The sequence below is a fragment of the Aquila chrysaetos genome, chromosome 1 (genome assembly GCF_900496995.4).
Source record: "Aquila chrysaetos chrysaetos chromosome 1, bAquChr1.4, whole genome shotgun sequence".
NCBI lineage: Eukaryota > Metazoa > Chordata > Aves > Accipitriformes > Accipitridae > Aquila > Aquila chrysaetos.
Window position 1 is genome coordinate 20,535,929 of NC_044004.1, and position 20,653 is coordinate 20,556,581.

The window sequence follows — 20,653 nt, forward strand, 5'->3', positions numbered from 1 at the left end:
GAAGTGAAACATACCCTGATAATACATGTGTGTGTATATATATATGTATATACTAATCTGTCTTGAAGGTTGGAGGTTTTTTTTCCTTTTAATTCATTCCTTTCTTACTGAAATCTCCCATGGCTCGATTGAAAAACAAACCAAAATTCTTCCAGGTCTGCTCTGTGAGAATACTGTATTCCCCAAAGAAAGCAAGGATTGATTGTCCTATTTGAAACTAAGAAAACACACACCTAAATAATGTTCTTAGGAATTTGCAACAGTAAGATACTATTTCATCTGACAGGTGCTTTAAAAAAAAAAATCCTCCACATACAAGCTGAATTAGAAAAATATTTTTATTTACAAGAGTAAATAATGTAGTGCAAGGAGAGTGGATTTAACCCTCAATAATGCATAGATTGATGCAATTTATAGTCTGTGATCTACATCATTTTGCAGAGGTGCATCCACACCTGCTTTAAAGGTCAGACATTTCCTACAGCTGCTTACCAGACAGCTTTAAATCAGACAGAAGGCATTTGCACTCCATACTTGTTATTCATGTATCCCCTCCAACATTTATCAAATAAAATGTCACTTAAATAGGTGTCTTTAGACATGAACATGAAATAAATCCTTGCCAATGTTATCTATGGAAGAAACCAAAAATAAATTGTTCATTCACTTTGTGTCACCTGTTCACACTTAAATATTCTTTTATTTATCCATTAGGGAAGCTACTTTCTCTCATCAGTGGCTCTTGGCAGGACAGGAAACATTTTGTTGTGTCCACCAGCAAACAGCTGACACTTGTGAAACTTTGACCAAGGGTGAGTCAGCAGAACTACTATGTTATGATCATATTGCAAATCTTCCTGGTGTTTTTCTTTCCAAACAAAACACATTTTGCATCAAAGAGTTAGGATGGAATACAAAATGCCAAAGAACTAATTGTTATCACTGCATGTACCAAAGTCCTGGCTGGTGTGCCATGGAACTTGGAAAGTGCTGGTGACTGGGTTTCACTTTTATGTAATTTCCATGCTTCCAACTTGGAAAACTCTGGTAACTTCACCAGTAAAAATGCAGTAAAGGCAATTTAATAAAATATTAGATATGTAAAACTTCTTCATCAAAACCGGTAGGAGGTTTGGTCATTCTTCAATTAGGCAAAGACTTTGCGTATTTTCTTCCAGTCCTTCAATGAAATACAGTAGGATCATGTGTTGGGTATAGTGAGATAATCTGCATTATCTGTTTGGAGTATTAAATTATAGGGATGTTTTTTCTCTATAGTGGAGAAATAAGATCAGTGAATTTCCCTACAATTTTGGCTGTTGGACTGCCTTATTAATGCCACTAATAGGGTGGGTTGCCAGTTCTTAGATCTGTAGTTGTTTACATCCCATCTTCCCAATGGGACATCAACCTTAAGAAAACTACACTTCAGCTTGTAACAAGAGGATTCTGAGGGTTTGACTCCTGTTGTGATAAATTGTTTGAAAAAGTAGATTCATCTTGCTGTACTAGTCTGGTAGCATCCTCGTTGCTATTCCCTGAGGAAGAAGGTTCATCTGACGATGGTTCTGATCTTGCTCCAGGAGAATTATGGGCTTCGGAAAAACGTCAAAAGAAATAATTAAAAAAGACCCCGCTGTGTCTAGGAAGTCTATTCATCAATATTTAAATATTATGTGGATATAAAATCACATATAAAAGATAATACTCAAAGGTTAGGAAATATTGAAAGAAGAGTATCTGTAACTTTAACTATATACTTTGTACATATGTAGTATGATTCCCAAGTTACATAAATTATAGCTAGTAAGAAAAGAAAGCAGGGTTTCAGAATTATTTCCATAGTCAGCATATTATTCACAGCTACATGTCTTAAATGCTATCTAAGAATTAAAAATTCAAATAATCTTTTTATATTTAATGGTGTTTTGGTTTTTTTTTTAAATACTATTCCCTATAGGTGTAAGTTGTCAATGTGGAAAGTAATTTTTTCTGTATTTCATTACAGACATATGTCAGAAAACAGTATTTTCTGACATAGGCTTAAGCTGCCTACTGGGGTTAAACCACAACATAAGAAAATATACTTAGTGGAAGAAATGCTTTTCACAACTGGTAATATTAATTTTGCAACTTCCCAATCAAGACCCTGTTTTGCGATTTGAAGTGAAACACTTGGTTGAAGCTGGCAATGCTTTTTAAATGATGACTCATTATTTTTGCATGTGATGGCAGGTTTTTTTTTCCCCTTTCCTGAGCAATGTAGCTTTGTCTCTGATATCTCTTTCAATATGGTAAAAAAATAATGGGAGTTTTAACAGACTGAAGTCTGGCACTTGGTTTTCTGTCCCTTAATATTCTCTGTCCCATCAGAAAAGAGAACACAGAGCAAACCTTCCTAGTTTAGGACAGAAGGAGTCTCCAAGTGCTGACTGAATGTATTTACTGATTCTGTTACTGGTCTGAAGAGGCTGAACTGCCGCCTCCTAAATTACTCCGATGTACCAGCTCTCTGAACCTCACTTTTCTCCCACCTTATATCTGAATGGATCCAGTCATATGAAACAAAGAACACAGTCTCATTGCATACTCATGGAGACAATGGAGTACTACACAATGCAGTCAGAGCTTGAAGAGTTGCATATTGCGGTGACAACATATAAAATCAAAGCCATATAATTACTCTAACACCACCACAGGTTGAGGTGGGAAATAATCTCTTATTTCCAGTCATAATCTCCTACATTTAATGTTTTTATTAAGAGTCTCCTTTATCAAAGGAAATTCTCCGCAAACCAACAGGTTTAAACCTATGCCTTGCTTCATCCACCCCTTTTCAATGATCAAAAAATAACTTGTGTGTCAAAGAAACTGCTGTTCAGAGGTACCTCTACCAAAGCTAGAATTCCTGCTTTTATTTTTGAAGGTTTTACTGAAATAAAAAGATCACTCCTCTTTCTTCGGTTTTACTGTGACAAATACTTACCAGATAAAGCCTGAAAATACTGCACTGCAAATGCAACCAGAATAGATAGGAGAAAGGTTCCCATGAAGTAGATCTGTGACAGTAAGTTTAAAAACATAATTAGAGCAGTGCAAAGCCAAGGTAGTGCTCCAAATGAACTGTGCATGTACCAAAGGAGCAATACATACCAGAGTAGATTGTAAAATATTGTTCCAGAAAACTCTCATGTAAAAATAAAGCAATGCTAATGAGCATGGACTAATTGATTCTTGGTTACTATTATTCCAGCATCTACAAGAAGAAGATTAAAACAACTAATTAGTCCTCCTCTACCATTTTGTGGCATCTGTCATCTGGGAATCTCAGATGGGTTTGCAGCGAACCTCAGTAACCCAGAAAAACAAGCAGATAGTATTGTCACTATCTCACAGATGGTGAAGTAAAAATTCGCAGAAATACCAGATTAACCTCATTAAGCACAGAATACCTTACTCTAGGAGTGTATTTTTTATTTTCTTACTAGTCAACAACGGGTCTAAGCATACAGGTTACCCTTGCCAAGCAGTCACAGTACAAGGTCATACCCAAGATACTTTGTTCTAACTAATGTGAGTCAACAGCAGTAGGACTTGATTTAAGATTAGATGTACAAAATTTAGTTGCCTATGCAGGATGCTGGTGCCTAAACCCCCTTTGGAGACAATGGAGTACTACACAATGCAGTCAGAGCTTGAAGAGTGCTTTAGCTGACTAGCTACGAGGCATCTGTTGGGGGGTGAGCTGAGTAACTTTCACCTACTAAGGGAGTTTAGACAGCTAAATCACAGGCACTTATTTTAAGCTAAAATTGATTCTCTTCTACCAAGCTGAGGAGGGAGGGGTGAGTGGGGGTGGGGTGTGTATATATAAATATATAAAATGTTTTTATATAAAAATGTATATGTAAATATATATTTTTGTATAGAATTATATGATTTATATATTTTATACATATATTAAAAAAAAAAAAAGTACGTGCCCTTCTGGACAGAAGTGCATGACAATAGGAAAACCCTGCAGCACTGTCAACTCTGGAGTTACTCTCACTGCAAAGCAGATGGATTCAGCACAAGTGAAGGCAGAATTTGGGCTCAAGCTTACAATCCCAGATGGACCAACTGGTCCAGAAGCCCTGTTTATCTGACTGGTAATTTCATGTGGAGTGGAGGTAATTTAGGGTACAAGTTCAGGCTAACTGCAATGAAGAACAATTTCAGTGGACTGTTGGTGAATCAACGAATGAGGTTTTAATGTTGATATCATCTCCGCCTTTTTTTTTGGGTCCCACAACACTCAGTATCTAAACAGAAAATAAACCACTCGGTTCACAGCCTCGTGTATTAACTGTTAGCTCCTCCTTTAAATATCTCAAAGGCAATTCCACAAATTCACCAAATATTGTGTAAGCTTCCCATTCCCACTGTGTTTTCCAACACATGCTGCTTTACCCAGGTAAAGGAAACCTAAGTTCTGTACTGGAACCAGAGGTCTCTAGGTGGTTTGTGCATGAACAGTGCTGGCACAGGCAGTTCAGGCAGCAGACCTGTAACCTTCTCATATCTAATATTCTGTGCCACAACATCTGTGCCAGGCTGGAACATCTTTGCAGAATAAATAGGAAGGACTGCCATAATCCCAGTTACATACTTTTAAGTTCCTTATTAAATTATGCTATATTTATCACTAAAAGATTGTTTTGGACTCTATACAAATCGTCAGTGCCTAACTTAGGAACTTAAATGTATCAGATTGGAAAAGATCTCCTGGACCATTAAATCCAGTTCCTGCTATTTCAGATAAGCACATACAATCAGGTCTCTAATAGGCATAAGCTGAAATATATTTAGGTAATTTAAGCATTTCAAGCATGTTGACCTTAACCTGCCTTAAATCATACAAGTGAACGAAGTTAATAATTACGGGAGTTGCTCTTCTCCAGAGTAAATGCTACTCATATGGAAAAACAGAAGATGCTGATGAAGGGGAAGAAAGACTCACCTGTAATAAAGTTCCTGAAGAAGTGATGTATTACTAGAATGCAAAGCCCGATCAATTTCCAAGTGATCCAGAATGTAGGAAGGTATGGAGTTGCCCTCTTCTATGACAAGGGCCAAATTAAAGAAACCCTAACAATAAAAAAGCATACACACTTTTTAACCATTAAATTTTCATATGCATATTTAAGGTCTACTGTAAGCATCAAGTATCTAAATAATTATAACCTTCTTCTATAAAGTGATTTAGTATAAAGTCATCTTCACTGAATAATTATGAGCCTTTTCTCCTAACCATATACCGAGGTAAATACTGAAAATGCAAAAGAATTAGCATTCACTTGTGACACCGTTTTCTTAGAAATCATCTGGAAAAAGATCTGAGCTTTCTCATTTTTAGTTGCTCTTTAAACACAGCCACCATATCAAACTGTAATTTTTTATCTACTAGGGAAACACAGACTGAAAGCAGAAATGGATTCCAGTTCTGTTACCGTTTAATTCCCCTCCACATAGCTCTACAGATCAACAGAAATCTGAATAGCTAAATGGAAAGCAGAAATTTCCTCCAGACAATTTAAGTCCTTCATCTTACAGTTTTGACTGCTTGGACAAGTCTTAGGCATCCCTATGTCTCTTCAGAGCCATGACGATGAACACATGGGAGACGTATTACAGGATTCCCCATCAGTTTGGCTTTCATACTTTAAAGTAACTGCTCATGCATCTCTTCTTTCCTTGCTAGTTAAACAGTAATGTTTTGTCCCAATATCCTCAAAACAGAACCCAACTGTGCTCCCTCTAATAAATTTACATACAAGATATTGTCTGGCGACATTGTCATAGGGACAGGGAGAACAGAATATTGCACCCAGGACAATTCAGGAGGGTCTGAGGGCAGGAGACAGCGTTGAAACACTGCATGTCTTTGGTAATGTGATATGGTGTATCTTTTAATTATAAAGCATTTTAAGATTAAGCTTTTGTTGGTAGACGGAACAAAATTCACCCTATGATTCACTCAAGATACCAAGGGAGAGGGGCCAGTCTTCTTGTTTATATCCTAAAACAGCAGAGGCTAGGACTGGAATACAACTCAGCAGTCTATTAATTCTTCCCCTTGCAGCAGCAAAAATACCAAGGTCACAACAGAATCAATTGTGCCTGGGTAAAGTAGCACTGAATTAGGCCATTCACAATCAGCTTTCAAAACAGCCTAATCCTAGGACCGTCCATCTATCCTAAGTGTACCTTCTGTCATCATGAAACAGCAACGACTGACTCACAAGGTATTTTGAAATAATTATAACTTATTCTAGCAGGTTTCTTCAGTGCAGATGTAGCCAAGCAGAATAACAAGTCTCCAATAGATCCTCAGATTTTTCTAAACTCTGGTGTTTTATAAACATGTTACAATGGCAGACCCACCTGTGAATCGCCCTCTAATGCAGCTTGTGCGTACATCCGCATTGAGAGCTCAAGGTCTTTAGTCTGGTTCTGGTAACCATAGTAGTAGAAATCACCCATCTTCAAATAAGCTGCAGAAGAAACCAGTAGCAGATTGTTTAGAGTATTTGTAGAAATAGAATTAACCAACTATTACTGTGATGGAGAAGTTAATAGTAATTCTATTTAAAGCACCATGTTAAAAAAAAAAGGTACTCTTTCTCTCTGATTGTCTCCGTGACTACTTTACATCAGCCTGCCCACTGGAAATATTTATCCTGGATGAAATTTCTCATGGTTTCTCTTTAATGAATTTAGTGAATGATATTGCTACTTTCACAAAAACAGAGATTTGGAGACTTTATACTGCATTCCTTCTTCACTTGCTGAATCTGTCTTTGGGCAACCTGTAGCCTTATTATTCAGGCTAGCCCTACTAACTTGATGAGACTTAAAAACACACTAAGTGTTTGTTCTGTACCTGTCACTATGGTGGCTGAACCCATCCCAAAAGTTACAGAACTTTGCTGGTGATAATTTCATTAGTTTCAAACCCAGCCCAACCCAGGACAACGGTAGGTATAGAATTTTCCTGGTCTAGAAGGAAGCAATGCCCAGCAAATATTTTACAAACATCTTTCTGTGATAACTGCACAGTAATGAAATGCACCAACAGAGGGGGCATTAACCCAGATGGGAGTAAGCATGACATTGCACTAATCTATGCTAAAGAGTTTAAAAACTCCCATGACCGTGTCTACACTTATCTCACCTAAGTTTTCCCCAAATGGTCTGAAACAGTTCTATACCTTGCCTTGTGCTTCTATGGCAGCTCCCTAGAAATCCCACCAGTTTTTACAGTGGACTATAGCAGAGCTCTTCCAGGAAGCAAGTCAGTCACTGCTCCAACAGCAAAGGCAGAAAGACTATGTGGATGGGCTGGCACAGATGCAGAGTGGAAGGCCATGAACGCTGTAGTGAATCATCAGGAAGAGAGTTCCCCTCAACCACACCAACTGTGTCATTCCAGCCCTGGCCCACGGAGCACTCCCGCAACAGGCAGTGGCCTTGAGCTCACCCTGCATTGCACTGATAACGTAGCCCTGGAAATATCTGCTGCCAGGGTTAGACTCTCCATCCCAGGTCCTACACTGGGGATTTGATCCTCCACTACTGCAGAGAGGGGTCTGAGATAAAACTCCCCTTATGTTACTCATGTGAGGAAGAGATGAAGTAATAAAATCCTTCCCTTATTGAACCCAGCAAGTCTTCTCTCCTTTCCTTGAACGGAATCGCAGTCTCACCCCATGAGTTTGACCTTCAGAAGCTTCTTTAATGTAAGATTGTACCAGTGGATCTCCCAAAGGGTCAACCAACTGCACCTTGCTAAGGCATCTACAAACACCTCATGAAAGCTGACAGGGTTTGTGAGCTCCTGTGGCTTCAGGCTGTATCAATGTGGTATTCAGTTTCTGCGCTGCTGTGTATTTAAATGAATAGTTTGAATTATTTTTACACTCCACTTTTCCACATGCATATTACAAAGCACCTGCTTAAACCTTCTTGTGAGACAATCAGATCAATGTTTTCAAATATTGAATAACTTACAAAGGCACCAAAATGATTTAGTCATTAAAGTTACAGATGTAGTAAAATTTAAGGCCAGAGGAATGTAACTTATATGTAAGTAAACCTTCTTTTTATTTCTTTCTTTTAACAGAGAACCCTTTAGCTCCCCCAGGTGAGCTGTGCTAATGTTGATAAACTCTGTACCCTAACAGAAAAATTCATAGTAAATTAGATAAGGAATCCTTTAGCCTTAGTCTCATGACTCAATTATGATATGGAAGTATATTTGCTTTTGCTTTTTCTCTTTGATAAAATAAACAGCATGAGCTCCTAAAGTCTACTGATATTTTTTTTTCCTTAACCCTTGAGTCAATTGCTCAGGCTCTTAAATATCTAGCCCCTTCTCACAGCGTAGCTTTTTTATTTTATTTTATTCAAATTTTATCCATTTTATGCCATAAAAAGGAAATTCTCACAAAACTTGTGCTGAAACACAACTCTTAAAATACCTTTTTTCCCCACTTAAATTCCTGTCAAAACACTAAAAAGAAAATGTATGATAAGCAGGGATTACTCTTCCCTCAACTTGCTCACTCACATAGAAGTTGTAACAAACGTAGGTTTTGAAATTAAAAAAAAAGGTAAAATTAAAATTCAGAAAGAATTCCTTATACATACCAAATGATGGTGCATTGACTTGAGAAACAGAGAAATTGTAGTATCTCCAAACACAATCGGTTGCTAGGTATTTCGTTGCAAGGTCCTGGAAAGAAAATAATTGACCTATTCATATCACAGAGAAGAGATTAGGATCACATTATTATTAACAAGTGTTCGTTTCAGGATAATGAGTTGTGAATACATTTACTTACTGGTCTTTCTTCACAGATGTGTGCTAAATTTGACTGTGACACTTCAATCCCAGTTTCAGCTGCTAAAACGTAATGCAGCAGAGCTTCATGCCTAACGTTAGATAAAAAAAAAATAGTGAAAAAACTAACAAAAATAACATGCATTTTAGTTATAGTTAAAAAATGCCACCAAATAAATCGATAACATCACCTAAGAGCAAAATTTTGGTACAAGGTTTAAAAGCAGGAGGCTGGCAAACCCATACAACAGCTACATCTACTGGCAATGCTTGGTGTAACAAGCCATGCTGGATCTCAAGAATTTGCAGTGTTGTCTGTCTTGCATTGAACCTAGATTGGCCTCAGTGTGCATTTACTCTAAGTGCAAGACTGATAATAAAGTTGAATTGATATTAAGCCAAATTATCTATTTAAATGTTTCAGATAAAACATTCTTAAAAGACTCTTACCTCCTCCACTTAAAAAAAAATCCATATATTAACTTAGCTGTGTACGTATCTGTCAAACATTCATCTGAGTACTTCTTTGGTATGCTTTACCCTTTTACTTCTACGACTTATATGTCTTGTCTTTTTAGACTATGGGCTCTTTGGAACAGGAATTGTCTCTCATTATATTTGAATGTGTGAACAAAATAACAGTCTCAGTCCCTCTATGGACTCTAGGCACCTCACTGACTGCAAAGCAAGTAATAAAGGCTAATTTTGCATTTGCAGTATAGCGGTTCAGTATTGCAGTACAGTGGTACACCATTACTCATTATTCCAGAGGAGAGCATGTCTTTCATGTTCTCGATCACTCACCTACTCGGTATTATGAAGACTAAGCATTAAAATTAAGAGGAAGTCTTTAAAATCATGTGTTTGGTTTTAAAATTACAAGACAAAAAAACCACTTGGTGTACTTTTTTCTTACTAAAGCTTCCTATTGAAGGGTCATGCTTCCAATGATTTTCTCCACAACACAAAGCTAAAACCATGGCAAGTTTCAGGGTTCAATGGTTTGTTTAACTGGAATTAAAAATGGCTAAATATGCATTTCACTTCAAGAGCAGGTGCTTAAGCAAAGAAACTTTAAACGAAATTGTGAAAGCCGTTGCCCTTACAGAATTAGCAGGTGTAACCTCCTGTTTCCCAACTGCTTCTGCAAGATTACAAATTCTTCCTTGTACTTGTCCTGTAAAAACATCTGGGACAATGGAGACCTGGCACCACAGGAGGAATTCAGGATACCTATGCTTGGAAGTCAGTTCTTCTGATCCCTAAGTCTCAAAGGGCAATTCAGAAAGAAACTACATTTAAGGCCTTTAAATCAGTCTCTGAAGATCAAACTACCATGACTAACAGGTGTGTAGAACACATGGCTGCTAATGCCAATGACTGAGGAACACATATTACTTGGTCTGCTTGGCAGTGTAACAATTTACCCCTGTGCAAGATACATGAAGAAATACTCAGAAGGAAAGATTTCAACATGAACATACTCCTAAAACCAGAGATGACTAGGACCAGTATTTATAAGTAACTACCCATACACTCCCAGTCACTGGCACCTCAGGTGGGACTCCCAGCAGATTTTTCCTCCTAGCTGCTGAGACCAGACCTTCTGGGATCTTAATGCTCTACCTGTCACATACACAGGACTTTTACGCGACTGTATGCAGAGTGAGCTGGGTAGAGTCACAAGCTTGTACATCAGAACATCCTACAAAAATATTGACTAGGAGTCTTTCAGTGTTGAAAAGTGAGGTCAAGTCTCAGGAGTAATGTCTGTGACAGACCGAATAAAAAGAAACAACTTCTAGGAATGGGTTACTCCAGAACAGTTCACTGACAGTTTCTTGTAGATCTCCTAAGCCTGAAGCACTAATTAAGCACTAGCAGGGGGAGGCTGCAGGACTAAATGAGCCATTGTCTTAATCACGTATGCCACTCTGATGCCTGCACATACAGTATCTGATGTCCATGCCTACAGGTTGCTGCAAAAATGGAGCATTAACCTGGAGGCTATTCTGAAACCTTTTGGTTGGTTCATTGGATATTGTAGCCTCCTATTATACTTTACAGAAAAGATAATACTAACTATATACAAAAAAAAGAACAAATCTAATCCAGCAGCCTGAGTTCTCATGACATGGAATTATACAGAAGAGAGAAAGCAAAGTATGGTTTTTGGAACAGAGGGAATATTAAAAGTGAAGGGCACTCCTCTGACTAATTCAGTGCACATTACACACTACAGTACTCAGGATGAAAATCACAGACAGCAGATACAACACTATTTCACTCTACAAACTCCCTCTTTTTCACTTGATTCTGTCAGAACTATTGAATTATGCCTCGGGTCAACTGCTTCACTTTATGTCAATGGCTGTTTTGCTACTGATTTCAGTGGTGCTGCTATTTGTGGTTTTTTGAGTTGATGGCCCAATGTTATTTATTTTATCATGCTATAAAGAAAGAGAAAAATAGAAAATAAACTTGAAAAGAACATAACAAACATACCATGAAAGTTCCAGATAAGCATTGAGAGCTTTTCTGATGACATGACCTAAGTAGCCGTTCTTCTCTGCAATGTGTTTTGCCCAGCTGTAGGGAAGAACGAACAATAAAAAATGAACAGCTGTGCTCCAGTAATGTTATCCCAACTCACACTGACTCAAAGGACACAAAAGGATAAGGGATCACCTTCTGACTTCTTCCATAAGACAAACTATGGGACTTCACAGTAATTGCTGCATCAGTCTTGTAACTGTTGACTGAATGAGAACATTTTGTCCATTCATCTCCATAAGCATATCAGAGACATCCTGTGTTTTTTCTTGGCAAAATTACTTTCTTTTTTTCTTTTTTTTCTTTTTTTTTTTTTTAAGAAAACAAACAGAAGTTAATACGTGCTATAACTAATTATCTGCCTTTTTCTTCATGCAAAATACCAGTTCTACCACATCAGGAGCCTGATATTTCTTGAAAATCAAATAAGCGTGGCTTTGTTAGATACAACCTCTCAGAGTTGTTCGATACAGTCTCTCTGAGTTGTTCTGGGAAAAAAAGTACCTAAAGTACTCAGCATCTCTCAAAATCTACTGGTCATTTAAATAATACACATATTAATGTGGATCAAACTTAACTGCAGAACTTTTGTCACGGAGGTAAGCACCATGAAGTACAACATATTTAGAGTATGGACTTAAAAGTCACGAATAATCAAAATAATCCCACCAGAAATATATTTTCCTTTAACAAATGGTTTCATTCCTTACATTACAGCTTTTTCTGGATCTCTAGGGAAATCTTCCATATTTCCTGTGATGTAGTACAGAGAGCATCGTAAAGTCCCCTCTATATGTCCTCCTTGGGCAGCTTTATAGAAATAGCGTGCAGCAACTGTCTGTGAAGAAACAAGACACAGTTAACAACTCTGCATTATTAACTGAGTTTATTGAGTTCCGTTTCCCAGGTCTTGTCTCATTAAATGAATTAGAAGAGGCAATTGGCTAATGAGGGCAAGCCAGTTTAACTACTTCTAATGTACTTAGGTGAAAATGAATTCCTTTCTTCTAACTTTTAATTGTTTAGGCTGGAAAAAGGTTTTTAAAAACATACATTCTGGTAATATACGGAATGTCAAATAGAAAAGTGTCTAAATGTGTGACTAACACCTGGTAGCATACAAGTCTTGTGTGCACCGATGAAAGTAAAATTAGTTATTCACTAGTAGGGAGATTAATAAGGGATCCTGGAGAAGAGACACAGAATGGGATTTCTGCACTGGCGATGCCTAAGTGAAGGCTGGGGAACAGCAGCAATGCTCAGTGTGTCCAGCAGTGCACAACCACAGTGCTCAACCATCTGAAACTGGTTTATAAAAGATAACACAGGCCGAGCAGGCAGGGCCAGAGCTGCTGAAGCCAGAGGGCTGTGTGACTCTCCATGTTTTACCCTCAGAAACAGTAATCTGTAATGTGAACCAAAGCACCATATAGCCTGAAATAATTTATTTCAGGAAATTTTTAACCATTGATACATGTTTTCTGTGAGTGACCATGGACTTCAGAGTATCCTTCACAGCCATAATAAAGTACTTCTCCTTGTCCGTGGCTTTGGTGAATAAAGAAACCTGGGCACTTCTAGATGTACACTTAGAATCAGACCACTCTGAAATGTGTATTTTGGTCCCCAGGGAAGGAAAACGTGTTTGCCAAATGCACGCGTTGGCGAGTACTGCTGCTGTTGGCAGCGGAAATGCTCACCGTCTGGAGTATATCCAGATCTCAGACCTCACAGGCCACACTGGAAACATCTTTCAGCTCCAAGCACAAGGTCTGCTTGCATTTATTACAGCCTACCTCACTATGTTTGTGCTGTTGGTCATAAACTACCCAGTTAATTAAAAGGAATATAACCAAAGTAGACTGTTCCTATTAGGGGAAAATTGATTTTGCACATGTCAATGAGAAAAGTTAATAAATGGGCTATGTCACAGAAAGACAAACCAAAATACCGCAGTCTACCAGGACTGCATTAAATAGGTACATTTGCAAGTCTGGCTTTAAGGTCTTTCACCACAGTTCTGAGGTTCACAGAAGCTATGTGAATGTAGCATAGGTGTTCACAAGTTCAGGGACAAGGTTCTGCTGCTTTCATCTATTGTGGAAAGCATTCTTCTCCTATATACTTTCCAATCTAAAACTGAGAGAAACCAAAAGGATCACATGATGTGAGAGCACACACTATCCTGGTTGCTGTCACTGGAAGGAGGAACGCAGAGGCAGTCCCTGGAGCTAAACCTGCACCTGTTTTGCTTCTAAATTAAAGGAACACAAACACACGTACATAAGTATGACTGAGGTATTTGAGTAACAACTCTCTCTCTAAGCAATCTGACTGAATTCCCCAGTAGCACCCTTCTTTGTGATAAAAGGTATCAAAATCCGACTCAGAGTGAACACAGCAGTCTCAAGAATGCAGCAAAATCTTCTAAACTGGGCCTTAATGTAAGAAATAGTATTATTAAATATTTACTCACTTGATTTCTACCAGGTACTCCAGGGTAAATCCCATCTAAATAAAGGACACCAAGGTTGTACGATGCATCTGGATTTCCCAATTCTTCAGCAATTAACCAGTGTTCGGCTGCTTTTCTGTAGTCTCTTTTAAAATTGTGGTAATACCATCCCAATCCATTCACTGCCTGGGGCAAGCCCTTAGAAAAGGAGAAGAACAGTCAGGTCACATGTTTGATTCTGCTTTGGGTCACTTCACAATTCCAACCTGCTGCTCGACTTTGGGTGCTCTCGTGACCTTGCCTAGATTCTAGGTGCCTGGCACAAGGATCCAGCCAAAATTACACTGATCTAGAACTAAGGGATATAAAGGTTTGCTGGCTTTTTTTCACACTATTCTTCCTTGTGGCCTCATACTGAGAGCACGGAATAAGACTCCAGTGTCGTCTTATTCTATAGAGTCTCAGCCATGTCTGCATTCATATTTGTACTTGTTGACAAGAACAAACTGTGACTGTTTTTCACCTGTTTCCTCTGCAAAACCAAAAAGGGACACCTATTCTTGTGAACTTCCAGAACCTGGTTGACAGGATTAGCAATCAAAAACCCCACTTATTTTAAACTAGAACATTTCCCTAAGAATAAATAGGAAGCAATGAACACAGAACTTCGCGATGTTGTTTCAAAATGTGTTTGACCAACATCGTACAGATCTGCTTAAGATAGTGCTACATGCTATCACTAAGTTGCATCTTTGCATCAATAATTATGGATCAAGAGGAGAAAATCTTCCTAGGACAGTTTTTATTTTGATTGCAATGAGTCACTGTCTCCTTGCATAAATTGGTGGATCACATGGTGGCTGAAGTATGCCAGCAGTTCAAATTACTCTGTACCAATAAACGTGAACATGCTATTTACTCCTATTTCATAATGTATGTTTAACAGCAACCATGCCAGAACAGTGACATAAGGTAAAAACCGCCTAAAAAATTTCAGTGCACAAATACAAGTTATTTGCTTGCTACTGTTGGCTTCTACACTGCAGTCTCCTTCTGTAATCTCTGTAGAAAGAACTACATACCACCAGCACTTACAAAGGCCCTCTGGAAAAGGATTCCTTTTCCTTTCAGACTTAAACAGTGTTACTAACTTACCCCATTAAAATGCAAAAGCAGTTAAACTTTTCAATAATTATGGTGTTATTTTTGTATAGAAGTTGTGCACTGGAGCATAAAACCATAAGTATCTGAGTTCAAGGAGAGTAAGGAAATTGTTCTCTCTAGGATACTTCCTGGAATCTGTTCCTCAGATCCTGAATCAAGAGAATTTTGATTACACTGTGAAAGCCACTCAGTTTATTCAAGCCTTTCCCAAACAGGCAGTAGAACAGGTAGTCTCTCCTGTTTCAAAAGAATGATAGAACTAGCACAATTCTTTTCTGATGGTGGTTAGCAGTGAAGTCCTATTGTCATTGTCAGCCATTTAACTGGTTCTGGTTCTAGAGCTAGGAAGGTATTCAAGGTCTAGGTACTCATTTTTATACTAAGGACCAGATCATGGCCTGGGTAATATGACTACTAGATCATTAAATGGAGTGAAGCTCCTCTTCTCTGTGGTGCCTGCCAATGTTTCCCCCTGCTATGGAAAAAACAGAAGGCTTTGGGACCTCCAGGTTTTCTCCCTGAAGTAGAGAAGAGCTGGCCAGAGAGAGCACATAGTCTTTTTCCACTCACCAGCATCCCCTGGAGGAGTCCTAACTCTAAGCAGAGAGAACTAGCCATAAACCACCACAGCTCACAGGTGGTGGGACAGGAAGCCACCATGCTTGTGCATTCAGCTCTTGTGCTGCAGGAATGCACCATCACTCAGTGTAGACTGCAGAAGTACAATCCAGACCTTGGTCTTTACTCTTTTTCATTCACATTACAACTTAAAGATGTTTTGTTATTATAACAAAGCCTGCTGGCATGGATTTTCAAAGATGGCTGTTATTTCTACCCGACTCTGGAGAGATCACCATGTCAAAAGCTCGAGCCTGGTAGGCACTCCTATGAAAAAACATACTTAGTATGGTCTAGAAGAAAATGCTTAGGAACATGAGGAAAAAACATACTCCTGGATCAACTATTCACTCTGTAAGTCACTTAACTATCATCAAGTTCCAAAAGATGTAAGTAGAGAGAATTCTTTTTTTTTTCCATAGACATTCTGGCTGATTTTGAGTGGTCTAGTCTCTCAGTTTGGGGAAATAAGACTTTCACCATTCATGGTGAAGACACTGGGAGAAGCAATCAGTATTTACTCAGAATTATGGTAACAGGCATTTTATATAAATCAGAGTTCATTATTATTAGCACCTGGTATAGGACTTTTACAAAGAAATATTACATTTCACCTTGGCTGCTGCTTTCTTCATCAGTTCCAAAGCAAGTTTTGTATTCTTTTTCACACCTTGGCCCTAGGAAATAGATGTGTGAAACAATCATTGTTTACAAATAAAGAATACATAATGAAAATTCACATATACACATTCAAGATGCATTTAACATTGATACTATTATTTACTAGGTGTTATTTGGCTTTAAACAGCTACAACAAAAAAAGCAGCTTCGTGCTCATCCTTCATTCACAGCTTTACAAAATCTCAATGATTCAGCCTAGGAAAAATTATTTCACCAGTCAATCCAAGTGATTTTTATGGGTAAACAATATCACGGATCTTTAATTCTCGGCAACTAAGGAAGAATGAATAGCATTCAAAGGTGCATAGATTGTTCACGATTTGGCAATGAGTAAGAGCTCTCAGCTTTCCTGAAAAAGGATGTCAGAGTGTCTCCAGAGGATATACACAGATGTTATGCTGATGATGCCCATATAAATTAATTCCAGACACGGGTCAAAGAGACTATGAGTGCTCAAAAATAACACAAGCAAAACTTAAGCAAGCATGTTGTAGAGAACAGCCCTCCATTGTCAAAGGAATGAGATGAAGACCTAATGGTTCTTTACTAATGTATCTAACCTTTAGTACTGTTGAATGTCTTATGCGTGACACCGCTTAGCTGATACAACTTATTTGACTCACCTGGGGTTATGTCTGAGTTTAGCCTCTGCTGCCTACTGCTTCTTGCAGGGAAGAACTAACTACATGCAGAGGCTATTTAATTCCCACTCAAAAAAAAATTCCCACAGATCTAGTAAAGAGCATTCTAAGAAAGGATCAAACTTTCACCTACATCTCTACATCAAGGCCTATGCCTACTAGCTGGTTAGATTTTTGAGGTGACAAGCCATTAGGAAAAATTAGGATCCACAATTTAGGTGGTATTTTAATCCTGAATCTGGCTAGGAACAAACTGACATGACTGCTTTTAACTTGCTCTTTTTAAAATTTTTGTGTATATCTGGTAAAAATCAACATTAGCTTTGTAACTCTTGACTGATTTTCAGAGTAAATCTAAAAGCACTTGTATACACTCTTACAGTGTGTCACTACAGATAACTTACAAACATCCATGATATAGGAACGATTTTTTGGAAGTGAAAATATGAAACGTGACTTACCTTAAATAACACAATGGCATAATCATATATTAACACTGGATCTTCTGTTTCTATTGCACCCTTTGCATACCATTCTATTGCAGCTTCAGGATTTTTTGCCACTCCTTGTTGGCCCCAAAACAGCATCTGAGCCAATCGTTGCTAAAAGAAAACAGCATAAGCACTAATGTTATAAATGCTAGTATTGAAACTGGAATTGCAGGAGCAGACTTTTGCAGGCTTAAATAGATTTTAAATATGTGAAGAAACTAGTTATATGTCCTCAACAGTTTGAAAACAATTGGTTATCAGGAATATTCAGAGGGTTTCCCAGTGGTGAAATGTACTGATATTAAATCTACAGCAGGGATATTTTTTACAGCTGTCAGTACCAAAAAAGTGTGACTTGATTTAAGGGCAGAGGTAAGTGATAAAGGCAGATTTGATGCATGCAAATGGCTCAGTATTACAACATATTGCTGCTGGTCTCAGATCAGCAGCAGTAACTGCACTGTGTCAAATACAAACCCAGGGAAAATGATCAGAAAAGGAGGTTCCTTTTGCCTTGCATCACTCTTCTAGCTTTCTGCAGGGTCACTGGATATTATCAGACAGAAACATGGGAAATAGTTCAAGCTCATAAAAAAGAAGCAATTCTGGGTGGAAAGAGAAAACATCTGTCTGCTTCGTTCTCCTCCACAAGATTTCTACATAGTCTATAGATGTACATACAAGATGTGTGTATAAAATCAAGAAAGGGGAAATGTATTACTTTATACCTGTGCAGCTGCATTTCCTCTTGTTGCTTCATGTTTTAACCACATAAAGACATCACCATTTTCTTTCGTTTGAGCTTTTAGCAGCTCATCATCCATCAGCCTTATAGTTTCAACAAATGCCTGAAGAGTAGGTGAACAGAAAAAAATCATTACACAATGAATTCATACACCTGCCACCAAAATGAAAATGTTGCCCATTTCCTGTTTATCCCTAAAAATTTGTGATCAATACTGTGGTTTAAAATTGTCAGCACCCCCTGCTGGCCAGTGCACTAAGAACCATCCTTGCATCCAGCGTAAAAACCATTTACTGCTTTGTTACAGTACAAAACTGTAAGTCCACTCTACACTGGAAAGATATGCCAAGATGTCAACAACTGACCCCTACCTCCCTGCCCCGCCCTTTATAGTTTTAAATGCACTTAATAATGGCAAAGAAGTGCTTTTAAGCCTTTTAAGGCTTTTTAGTTTCTATAGAAATCTCTCTTAAAAGATAAAAAAAGGCTGGCAGAAAGCTTGATGAAAACCTGCCCTACAGAACTCTTATCTAGGTGGCTGTCTGCTGATTTTTAGTTCTTCAGCAATCAAAATCTCTCTATTTTTTGTACAATAATCATTATTTCTGATAAGCCAGGATCCTAGTACTGGCCTACCTTGAGTATTCTTTCAAGATAAAGTTGTGTTCCCTCCTGTTTAGCAGCTCATTCTAAAATCATTTCACTGTAACTTTATCTCATCAGATAGCTATTTAACAGACAACTCTTTACATTTGATTATAGAGAAGGTGTAAGTATGGAGAGGACAATTCGTCTTTTACACAAACTTCATGATGTTAAGCTACTGAAACAGCACATGAGTTGCTTAATAAACACATCCAATTATATTAATAATTAAAAATCTGAATGAGGCCCAAGAATAAGACTTAGACTTTACTGAAAGACAGGCATGTGGACAACTCTGAGGATTTGAGCCTAGCTTTGATTTGATTTCCCCCTCGCTAAGAAACAGAGTAATGATACCTACACATAATTTGGGGGATTTTGTAACAATCATAGAATCATAGAATGGTTTGGGTTGGAAGGGACCTTTAAAGATCATTTAATCCAACACCCCTGCCATGGGCAGGGACATCAATAACATGATTAATATTTGTAAATCAAGACAAAAATGTTCTGGCCACATAATTAATATTAATATATGAAAAGTCATTTGCACAGAAAACAAATTCAGATACACTTTTAACTCTTTTACCTGTTCCCCTTTTATAGTGTGTTGATCCAATGACGTCTTTATGGCAATATTACTGTAATAAGCATACGACAGCTCCAAATCAAGTGGATAGTTATTAATGCCTTGGTAATGTTTATAGCCAAGATTCATCACAGCAAGTCTCTCACTCCCCTGAGCACCAACCAAACTATACAACAGCCCCTGGCAAAAATCAACAGACATAAACAAGAGTGAATTCACTGCACATCTCACAAGTTTAGCACTTCAGTGGAGGTTTACAGGGAACAGAGTGTTCAAACTGGTAGCTGATATATTAGCTGTACCATGTAAACACAGTTACAGGATCAAGCACAGCCCTAAAGCAGTTAAAATGTCTTCTATATGTACAGAAAGATTTGAAAGAAAAACTAGACTCTCTAAATACTTCTCAAGTATTGCTCTTATTCTGCCACCACTAAGTGTGCAGCAATTTTTTAATGCCACTTTATTGTAGTGTTAATTATACTCTGACACTTTTTATACTCAGCAGTGACTTAACTAGTCTTACTGATGTCAACCAGAGTTTTCACACTGAATTCAGTTGAAACATAAGGAAGTTAACAAACAGCACTTGAACATCTTACCCTAAGGATTTGACAGGACTAGAAGGATGGGACTTGTGGCTGACAAGGTTTCAGCACAAAACTCCCTTGAGATACATGTTAATTGGTGCTAGAAATAGTCTAGGTACCGCACGTTTGCCAAAACCATTTTCAGCACTACTATTATTTTTCACCTGCACAGTAATAAAAACAGTGATGTCCTATCTGCGCTGGATATTAAATTATTTCCTATGCTATCTGAAGCAGATCCAATAATGAAATTACTTAGCCTCCATAATTAGCACTAGGTATACTCCATAATTAGGGTATAAAAAAGGCTCCTGTCTAAGGTTTCTTGTCTTAGAGAAACTGGAGTGAGCTTGGCCTCAGGGGTTCTTCTGATTTAGTATTCTGTAACCACATTAGGCAGATCTGCTATTCTTTATGACCATTTTATATTAAACTATTATATCACAATTAAATATCTGTTGGCAATTTCAGTATAGCCCTCTTCCAGTGATATATAAACACCTCACCTTTATTTGACCTTGCAATGGAATCGCATGGAATCATTTCAGTTATTTGCGACCTGCCTAAAAGGTCAGGAGTTCACATACTCTGCAGCTG

The 20,653-nt window shown here is 38.0% G+C and overlaps 1 protein-coding gene across 3 annotated transcripts in view; it reads right to left on the reverse strand.

The window, feature by feature from the left end:
- Positions 1 to 320: 320 nt before the first annotated feature.
- Positions 321 to 20,653, reverse strand: part of SEL1L3 (SEL1L family member 3) — a 37,010-nt gene continuing 16,677 nt past the window's right edge. For all 3 annotated transcript variants that reach the window (XM_030008236.1, XM_041125013.1, XM_041125012.1), the window contains exons 11-24: positions 19,467 to 19,646; positions 18,216 to 18,335; positions 17,458 to 17,598; positions 16,289 to 16,351; positions 13,914 to 14,090; positions 12,148 to 12,275; positions 11,390 to 11,473; positions 8,886 to 8,976; positions 8,692 to 8,776; positions 6,427 to 6,536; positions 5,003 to 5,130; positions 3,154 to 3,256; positions 2,987 to 3,059; positions 321 to 1,595 (exon numbers count right to left, since the gene is read on the reverse strand). In XM_030008236.1, the coding sequence (XP_029864096.1) occupies positions 1,429 to 1,595; positions 2,987 to 3,059; positions 3,154 to 3,256; positions 5,003 to 5,130; positions 6,427 to 6,536; positions 8,692 to 8,776; positions 8,886 to 8,976; positions 11,390 to 11,473; positions 12,148 to 12,275; positions 13,914 to 14,090; positions 16,289 to 16,351; positions 17,458 to 17,598; positions 18,216 to 18,335; positions 19,467 to 19,646 (1,650 nt within the window). In that variant the 3' untranslated portion in view covers positions 321 to 1,428. The remainder of the gene's footprint in view (positions 1,596 to 2,986; positions 3,060 to 3,153; positions 3,257 to 5,002; positions 5,131 to 6,426; positions 6,537 to 8,691; positions 8,777 to 8,885; positions 8,977 to 11,389; positions 11,474 to 12,147; positions 12,276 to 13,913; positions 14,091 to 16,288; positions 16,352 to 17,457; positions 17,599 to 18,215; positions 18,336 to 19,466; positions 19,647 to 20,653) is intronic.